This window comes from Triticum aestivum, chromosome 1A, assembly GCF_018294505.1.
Source record: "Triticum aestivum cultivar Chinese Spring chromosome 1A, IWGSC CS RefSeq v2.1, whole genome shotgun sequence".
Classification (NCBI taxonomy): domain Eukaryota; kingdom Viridiplantae; phylum Streptophyta; class Magnoliopsida; order Poales; family Poaceae; genus Triticum; species Triticum aestivum.
Window position 1 is genome coordinate 362,531,087 of NC_057794.1, and position 9,153 is coordinate 362,540,239.

At 42.2% G+C, this 9,153-nt stretch overlaps 1 protein-coding gene and 1 long non-coding RNA gene across 6 annotated transcripts; both read right to left on the bottom strand.

Annotated features, from left to right (window-relative positions):
* Positions 1 to 557: 557 nt before the first annotated feature.
* On the bottom strand, positions 558 to 4,548 carry LOC123051095 (uncharacterized). 5 transcript variants are annotated; one of them, XR_006423941.1, is made up of 3 exons: positions 1,784 to 4,547; positions 1,297 to 1,360; positions 558 to 1,040 (listed from the first exon to the last, which is right to left on the bottom strand). It is a non-coding gene; the product is annotated as an uncharacterized lncRNA (long non-coding RNA). The 5 variants fall into 5 exon arrangements; XR_006423943.1 differs by having other exon boundaries at positions 558 to 816; positions 977 to 1,040; positions 1,297 to 4,547; XR_006423940.1 differs by having other exon boundaries at positions 558 to 838; positions 977 to 1,040; positions 1,297 to 4,547.
* Positions 4,549 to 5,271: 723 nt separating this feature from the next.
* LOC123129256 (uncharacterized) lies at positions 5,272 to 8,398 on the bottom strand. Its single transcript, XM_044549517.1, has 4 exons — positions 7,984 to 8,398; positions 7,384 to 7,441; positions 6,576 to 7,029; positions 5,272 to 5,956 (listed from the first exon to the last, which is right to left on the bottom strand). The coding sequence occupies exons 1-3, from the start codon at positions 8,177 to 8,179 to the stop codon at positions 6,675 to 6,677; spliced, it is 609 nt and encodes a 202-aa protein (XP_044405452.1). The 5' UTR covers positions 8,180 to 8,398; the 3' UTR covers positions 5,272 to 5,956; positions 6,576 to 6,674.
* Positions 8,399 to 9,153: the final 755 nt, after the last annotated feature.

The window sequence follows — 9,153 nt, forward strand, 5'->3', positions numbered from 1 at the left end:
TAATGCCACCAACTTCGAAGGCACCAATTAGGAGAAATTGTATATATATAGCGCTATTCGTCACCCTGGGTGAGGAATTCTTATTCCTCACCCCAGTCAGTTTTTATGCCCACGCTCAGAACCATAATCTGTAAGGGAAAACATGTTTGTGAGGTAATATTACAGCATGGAAGGAGGAGCCAGTCTGCCGCATCTAACAGTTTGCATGCGAGTAAATTACTCCCTGTATACAAGGAACCAGTCTGACGCATCTTGACATAATTTTACGGCCACTCGAGTAATCTTATAGTAGCTGGGCGTTCTTGATTTTTTAGATATAAGGCTGCGTTCCTTATTTGATGTATTTTTCGTTAGTTCTTTTACTATCTCTATTGGACTTAGTACACCATGTCTCTAGTAAAAATGAAATATAGAAATGATTTAAGTAACACAGGCCATTATCACCATTCTGTGGAATGTATTTTTGGTAACAATAAGAAATATACGCAATACATTCTGTACGCTATGAATATTTTGTTAACAGCGGAACAACAAAGTGGTCTAATAAATAGATTCTGTGTTGTGGTTCTGCTAATTATCTCACATAATAAAAACCATCCTCGCAATTACAAATAAAAATCGTTTGGACACAATTGAGTGCTACTTAGCCCTAAGTAACCAGCAGCATGAAAAATTCAGAAATCACTACTGTATTACAAAACTGAATACTACCAAACTTGAAACTGACTATTGCTGAACTTGATCTTCAAGGAGCTAAATTTGCAGGTGACCAGAGATTTTACGTCAACTTCATCTGTTCAGCAAGCTCTCCAGCGACTGAAACATTACTATCCATGAGCTGTAACCAACATATAGTATCCTATTAATAGTACTGCACCCTTTAGGTTCACTTTTCTTCTCACCAAAACCTAAATTTTGCTTCTGGTTACTAGAAAAAGAAAGCCTGAAATTTCAATTCAACATTACTAGTACCCACCATACATACGGAGACGTTAATGTCTATCCCTCGTACATAAACCATCATCCGCTTGAACAGATACCTGACAAACAGAATATTTTCTCACAAGTGTACCAACACACAAGCACATATAACCAAGGCCGGGCCGGTAATATTTGGGGCCCTGTGCCAAACTTTAAAATGGGGTTTATCTTTTGATGATGGAGCTACGAAGAAAAAAAATAGGTGGACTAAGCTAAATGAGAGACCAGATTATTTTTCCCAAATCATATATAGTAGTATTTCAGTAATTCACAAAAAATAGTAGTATTTCAGTACAAATAGTAAATACTCAGTACCTTTTGTTCCATTGATTACGAGATCAGCAGATTCATCCTTGCAACAAGGCCAGCTCATTGGTGCCTAGGAAAACATAAGAGAACAGAGGGTTAAAGCCAACCTTGGTGCATTGAAGCACTTGATAAAAGGCAGCAAATCATTTGTTAAATGGCAGTAAAATAGCAGGGGAAGTACACTGAAAATTTGGACAGCATATAAACTAAAATTTAGACATCATATAAACTGAAATTCGGATAACACCAACACTAAATTTTTGGACAACAAAACACTGACATTTGGACATCACGTAAACTGAATTTGCATAGCAAGACAAATGAATTTTGGACAACAATCATCAATACTGAATCACTGAGCTGCTCATACGTCATCAACAAGATTCATGTAGCACATAAACTGAATTTGCATAGCCAGAGGAACTGCGCCGGCGCTCTGGAGTCTGGATGAGATTGATTTTGTTTTGACCAGAGGAGAGGAACTGTTGCCTACTCGCTGTGTCGCCCGTCGCCAGCGGCAGGATTCCTGTAGGCTGTAGCACCGCGAGTGGCTTTTGCGATAGATCCCACGATCCTGTTTCCGATCGAGCAGCGGCCTGTGCATGGCCCAACGCCCAGGAACGTCTATACATTTTTAGGGCTAGGAGCAGCTATACATAGCCTATGTAAAAATTTGGGGCCCCTAGAATTTATGGGCCCTGTGCGGGCCGCACATTCTGTACAACTATGGGCCCGGCCCTGCATATAACACTTGAACGGTTAATAGGCTTCGCAAACCTAAAACTGGAAACAATGTTGAAATCAAAGACACCACAGATGGATTTCGGATGTACCAAATTCATCGGAATCACATGAACCCATAACACGCCGGATGGATGGTATGAATGAAAAATATAAAAGGCCAAACTCTGTTTCCTAAATCTTGCCAAACCATATTTAAGAACCGCGGTCTGAAATCAGGCTATATCATGAATAAAATTGTCTCTGATCATGTATATAACCTGAATACGGCTCTTACTGCTTAAACTGAAGATGTAGTTCTTCGACCATTAGAAATAATACTTGTGTGACTGGAGGTGGACCCACCTGATCAGCAGGTAGCATGCATTAGAAAATAATAACATCATCTTCATAACTGAAATAAAATTGCTGGCTAGTATCCATTTGCTAATAAAATCAATTCATAATTGATGTGTATTCATGAGAAGTTAGAACAAAAACTGATACCATAACTCCATAATTGATGGGGTACAGAATCCAATATCATTCGCTTTTGATAAATCAGCCTGACTAAATGAGGCAATACCAGTGTGCTAATATTCATCTATCTGCTATGGTGCGAGGAGCGTGTATCTTTTCGTCATCAGACATCTTGTAGTTTTGGACTCCAGGCGAGGTTTACCTCTTTTTAGTAACGTAGTACACTGCTGTACTCTGCACATATTGTAAGAAATAAGAATCGATGTGCTTTGATTTTTAATAAAATGGAGCCAGGGAGACTTATTTGTATAGAAAAAAGAGACTTCAAATTGCTGGGTTGGGTATCTCTACATGGAATTGAAGTTTCAAACACTAGCTAGTTGAGTGGTCATTCTTACGCTATTCTAGGTCAGTGCGCCTGCCATAAAAATGATAACATGTTAGCTTAGAAATATATGATGGAATGTGCGTTCAACTAAAAGCATTGGATGTTGCAAGTTTTCATATTATATAATTTGTGAACTCAGGAAGTATTATTGTCAAAGTAAAATGATGGAAGTCCTAAACTATTCAGGTAACTTACAGGCATCACCTGAAGGTGTATGATGTCACACTCTTTGCATACATCGTTCCCCTGAATGTAGAAAAACTACAGTTAATAGCAAATATGGTGAAAGATAGGTCTGTTATGGAACAGAGGGAATTGGTCTCACAGACATGGAAGTGCATCTCAAAAATAAAGTTCAGATAGGAGCCAATTGGCACTACTGGAAACTAACATTATCTGTTGCCTACAGGGATATATCACAAATATTCCCTCTGTTCCATAATATGAGAACGTTTTTCTGGATGCATCATTCCTAATAAAACAAGGCACGACATCTCCATTGTCTTAGAAATTGAACTTTGAAGGCAAGAGAAGTATGCTAAGCACCATGATTTCTCTACAAATTATGTAATGAAACAGGGGAAGAAATTTTTGACCAAATGGAGCCATCAAATACCTTACATTTAAGAAAAGACACATTTGTATCCTTTAGCAAGATCATTGAATCCAAAGGTTTACATTTCTTTCTATTTAGAGGTATGATCGGCCCTGATGACAGTGGTTTGATGGACTTGAAATCTAACAAAACGTTATACTCCCTATCAGGAAGTCAATGACATTGTGCATTAAGATCACAATTACTTGGGCTTCAATGATTTGTGCTTCTTTTTGGGAGTGATTCTTAGTTGCTCACAGTGTGTGGCTTGTTATTTTCACACTTTCTTGTGCTTTGCCCTTTCTGGTTTCCTTCTGCGCCTTATTCTGCAACAGGGCAGATTCACAATGATGGGATGACCATCCTAATACAGTAGCAGCATCCCAACTCCACCAAGTGAAAACGGCTGGGCATTGCTCCTTTTTTTGTAGCAATGGAGCTCCAAAGAAGAAATAAGGAACAATTCATCCGAAATAGAAAAAAAATGTCAAGAAACAGGGCTGAATCTTGGAAGATACTCTAGTGTTGTTCCTCCGCAGCGTTGAGCTCGTCCTCTTCTTCTCCTCCTGCATGATCATCCCCTCCTCGAATTGATCTCACATCTGAGCGAAGGTCTACTCCATCACCCCCTTCAGTATGCAAGCTCCCTCTTTTCATTCATCTCCTTTCTTGGACTTCTTCCTCTTTCTTAGCCCCGTTCCCAAAAAATCAAGAACCCTAACCCTAAAAAATTAGAAATTCATGGAGGAGGAAAGGGAAAGGTACTGGAGTAAGATCTTACCAGAGAGAACACCACCGGCGATGGAGATGGACGCCGGAGAAGGACGTTGCCGTCCCCGATCTCGCACTGAATCGTTGCAGTGCCCAATTCCCCTCATGGTCACTACTGCATGACGAGGGAAAAAAAAAGGGGGGGGGGGGGGGGGGGGGTACTCCACGTACGAGAGAGGGGAGTGGACCTCCCGATCGTCCCTCCGGCACCGTCGCCATCGCTGTCGCCGCCTCAGCAATCGTCGCCGGAGAGGATGGTCCGGGGTGAGAGGAACCGTGTCGAGCCCACCCGCCGGTCGCTTAACTGCTCATAGGTCATAGCTGATTAGAAAAAAAAAACAAATAGGTACGGGGAGAATTGCTTAACCACTGCCATAAAGGTAAATTTACGGCAGTGCAACAGAATTTTATATCGGTCGAGATTTGCTTAACCAGAACATGCCTCGGTCGATGGACTTTTTTTTTTGCGAGGAGCTCGGTCGATGGACTGGGGTGAAGAAAAATAGCTTATTCTTCACAGCTTATTCTTCACCCTGGGTCGGAATTTTTATTCCTCACCCCAACTCAATTTCACGGGCAGAACTTGAAAACGTAAGAGACAAAGCACTTGAGATAAAATTACAGTACGAAGGAAGGGACCGGTTTCCACCGTAAACAAAAGGGAGCGAGGTAATTTTAGGACGTGCATGCAGATAAATTACATCCTGCATGTAACGAAGCAATTGGCGTATGAAAGTTGTTACGGCATTACTGATTCTTGGATAAAGCTACGTTTCTAAAAATTATTTCGTGTACCTACCTACTGACCCAACCAAGCTCCATCCTGCCAGGAATCATAAAAAAAACATCAAGTAACAGCAAACGCATTAGAGAAAGATTCAGAAATAGAATAGTCATTTTGCACTTCTCTATACCCCAGTTTAAGGATGATTCTCAGATACAAGAAGCCAACAACCGAGAAGAACATATAGCATAAGGTAATATCTGGGACAAATAAAAAAATAAAGGATATCACTAGGTAAAACTGGATATAGCAAATATCCTACAAACAAACTAATAGGCAAGTGAATAGTAAATTTAAAATCAATTTATGGGAAGAGCCTCACGCATATAACATCTTTTTCTGCAATATGTAGTTTCACATCAAAGGACAATGAGATCCATGGATAGGTGCGCCTGCATCATATTGCATTACCAAATGTAAATACACTGATGATACTCATACTACTCTGCTTTCCCCATTCAGTTTTGGTTAGAGGGAGACACTCCAGCACCCATGTAATTGACACAATCAAATGCATCATAATCCGTTCTGATAAACTTTACTGGCTAAAAATCCTCAGATCCACCACACCAATAGATGGAACGGATCAAAGGCGTAACAGCACTAACCCGGGAACCCCAAAAAAGCTCTAATTTTCACAGTTCCGCACCAAATAGCATCATTTTGCAGGCGACTGATCCCCGCACGTCACGGAGCGTCTGGTTGATGCGCCATTTCAGTTGTTGGGGCTTCCTCCGCAGCCACTGCTCTTTGCTACTGGTCGGCCGGAGTCGCCGGAGGAGGCTGTGCATAACAACCACCAGGAGTTGCTCTTTGCTGGATCTTGGTGCCCACCTCCTGATCCGGTAGTGCATTCACTTCTCATTCCCTGGACTATGTACATCTATATATGATGGAGCATCACAGAGCAAGCAGCTGGTTCATCCACCTGCATACCATGGCCAACCAAATAAATATACTCACTCTAAACTTTTATAAGATGTTTTAGGTGACTACAGAGAGAGTAGCTTCTAGGTAGAGTTTTGTTAGTAATGAATCGCTTGCAGCTACCTAATAACAAATCAGAATGCTCAAGAGCAGACTAGTTATGCAACTGATGGAAAATCATGCAGATAATCATGTAGATGAATAAATAAAAAATGGAAGTAAATAAATGTGGAAGTGGTACAGTGGTAAAAAGTGAAAGGAAACAAATTAGTCATATTTGAATGGATTACCCTGATGACAAGAAAACATGTTAAAGAAGACCAAAAGCAATGCCTTACAATTTATAAGAATCTTTAGCAAAAAATGCTGATATGGATCCCTGTAGAACCAATGCCTAGGCAATAATTATACAATTATGCTTGTTTCAAGAATGCGCGAAAACTGATGTTAAACAGGTAAACTCCAGTAGAAACAAGAGACTCGATAAATGATTCTTGTTTTAGTAGTAAATGGTGATGTATGCATTCTAGTCTGGTAGGAACAAATGCATCGCTTGATCAGAAGAAAAAAGATCCATTTTATGATGGATCTGCGTCAGAAACCTGGAGAGCTCAACGCACCTCCTTTGGGACTGCCCCTTCTCCTCCTCGATCTGGCAGACGGCGTCCACCAGGGTCGGCTGCGCAGCCTTGAAGGAGAAGCGGGAGATGCACCACGGCTCACACAGGCACTGCCAGAGGCTGATCGCTCTCACAGCGGCTGGATTTAAGAAGGGTCTCAAGTCGATGTTCTTGATGATTGCCAAGGAAATCTGGAAGGAGCGGAATGATTGCATTTTCAGAAATAAGCTGCCGCGGACGGAAGATGTCCTGCGTGCCATCAGGGGAAGCTTGGATTTGTGGCGACTGGCGGGTGCACGCTATCTTGAGCCCCCCTTTGGGGGAGATGTAGTGAGATAGTCGACGGCGTGCTTTATTTTTAGTCTTTGATCCGCCTCTTGTAACCATGATCGCTTGATCACCACTGTTTTCCCGCTTGCTTTCTCCTAAATCAATAAAGCCGGTAACCCCGGATCTTTCAAAAAAAATTATGATGGATCAGAAATTATGCCTTGTCCACATGCAGAAAGTAAGCTAAGTTTTTCTTTTTATTTTACATGAAAAGTTGCATAGCTAGTCACTGGTTAGTAATATAGCTAAGCACATTGCATGCCAACATTGTATTGCAGCAAGAGCATCTTTAGAATATCAACCTTTAGTAGACAAATGCTTATAAGTAGACCCCCCCCCCCCCCCCAAACAAGTTGAATGTATTTCTGAAGGAAATAAAAAGGCTAATGGAAGAAAAATTCCATCAGAAATTGGGGCCTAATAATTATGAGACAACGGCACAGGTAGTCCATAATATGCATCAACTAGAAGGATTTACCTTTGACGACAGAAATCTGACGCAGAACTTGGATCTCCGAAACAGGCAACTGCAAATACTAGGTTTGGAGCAACACAAATTAAAACTGGACAACTCAAGTGAGAAAAGTAATACAATCTAAACTAATAGATTCAGGCTTGAGCCCACCTTAGGCCACAGCAAGCTACAACACGAACACAAAAAACAATGGTTAAAGCATTGTTTGTAAAAGCAGAAACAAAAATAAATCAGCAAGAGTTGAAGTGGACTGAAATGTAGAAGTAATACTAATTACCCTATATGTTTTATCAACTAGTAATAAAGCGCCCCTTTTCGAAATGTTTTATCAACTGAAATATAAGAAGGCAAGTTATATCTGGTGACAACTCGTCTTTGAAAACCAACTTCAGGAACCTAGCACAGGGATGCATCAATACACGCCGAATCTGAAAAAGGCCACAACCTAGCACCATGGCAGCAGCCGCAGCCGGCGAGTCGTGCCCACGATTATGCCCAAGTTCCTAGATAGACACGGATGTAGAATTTCTGGACTGGCAGAGGACGGGAGCAGAAATACAGGGGAAAAAATCCTGGCAATGAACCAAAGTGCCGAGAGCTCACCGTGACGCCGCCATAGCCCGCTAGATGGAACAGTACCGCCGTAGCCCGCGAGATGGAGCAGTGCCGCCATGGCCGGCGCAGATGACGAAGCGGTCGCAGTCGATGTAGGCCCGCTGCGTTGCCCGGAACCGAGGAACCCCATCGCCGATGCCACCGAGCACCACGCCTTTGAGCCTGCACCGCCAACACCAACCATGGCGCTAGCCAAGACCTAGCCAAGCCGCTGAGCACCATGCCGCTGTTCGCCGTCGATACCTCCGAAACCGTTCGCAGCTTCTTTTCTAAAAATAAAAAAATGTTCGAACCAGATCGAAAAAGGACGGGGAGGTGGCTGGGTTCGAGTCATCAATGCATATAAAAGGTAAAATTACCTCAACCTAGATGTAATTTTACTGCAAGGGACGATGGGATTTCTTACAATCGCTTAACAGGGCGGTTTGGTTGGACACTTGGACGTAAGGTCTGGCTCAGGACCAGGGTGAAGAATAACTTATTCTTTACACTGGGTCTTAAATAGACTTTCTATATGATCAGTTCTACTAGAAATTCTATTTATATATATGCATAACATGTTTAATATGTAGTATCGTAAACTACCGGCAAACGAAAAATAATTAAATGGAAAACATAAAATTAAATGAAAAAAAAATCATAAACCCAAAACCCCCCAACATTTTAATACCGGTTGGTGACACCAACCGGTACTAAAGGGTTCCCTGCCCCCGAAGCTGGCTCATGCCACGTGGTTGCCCTTTAGCACCGGTTCGTGCTGAACCGGTACTAAGGGGGGAGGGGCTTTAGTGCCTACATTTTAGCGCCGGTTACCAAACCGGCACTAAAGGGCCTTACGAACCGGTGCTATTGCCCAGTTCTGCACTAGTGGTCGCCGATTTCTGGTCTTGGCACTATGAGAAAACGGGAGTCTTTACAGTCCGTTCTGCTTATGCTATGCTCGTCTCAACTAGGCAACGGAGAGAGGCTTGGTTGGAGGAAACAGCCGGATCATCAAGCGATCACGCGGAGGGGACATCCTGGAAGTATTTGTGGAAAGTCAAAGTACCCGGCAAAGTCCGGATGTTCTTGTGGCGACTTGCGAGACAATCTTTGCCCACTGAGGATATTCGATCGCACCGAAATATGTCTACAACGTCCACATGTGGATTGTGTGGT

What these genes read in the sequence shown, in the direction of transcription:
- LOC123129256 (XM_044549517.1), bottom strand. Translation starts at nt 8,179, where the DNA reads ATGGTTGGTGTTGGCGGTGCAGGCTCAAAGGCGTGGTGCTCGGTGGCA. An exon ending in CGGGCTATGGCGGCGTCACG is followed by an intron (nt 7,442 to 7,983) that starts GTGAGCTCTCGG and finishes CTCCAAACCTAG; the next exon opens with TATTTGCAGTTGCCTGTTTC. An exon ending in TCAGATTTCTGTCGTCAAAG is followed by an intron (nt 7,030 to 7,383) that starts GTAAATCCTTCT and finishes TTTTTTTGAAAG; the next exon opens with ATCCGGGGTTACCGGCTTTA.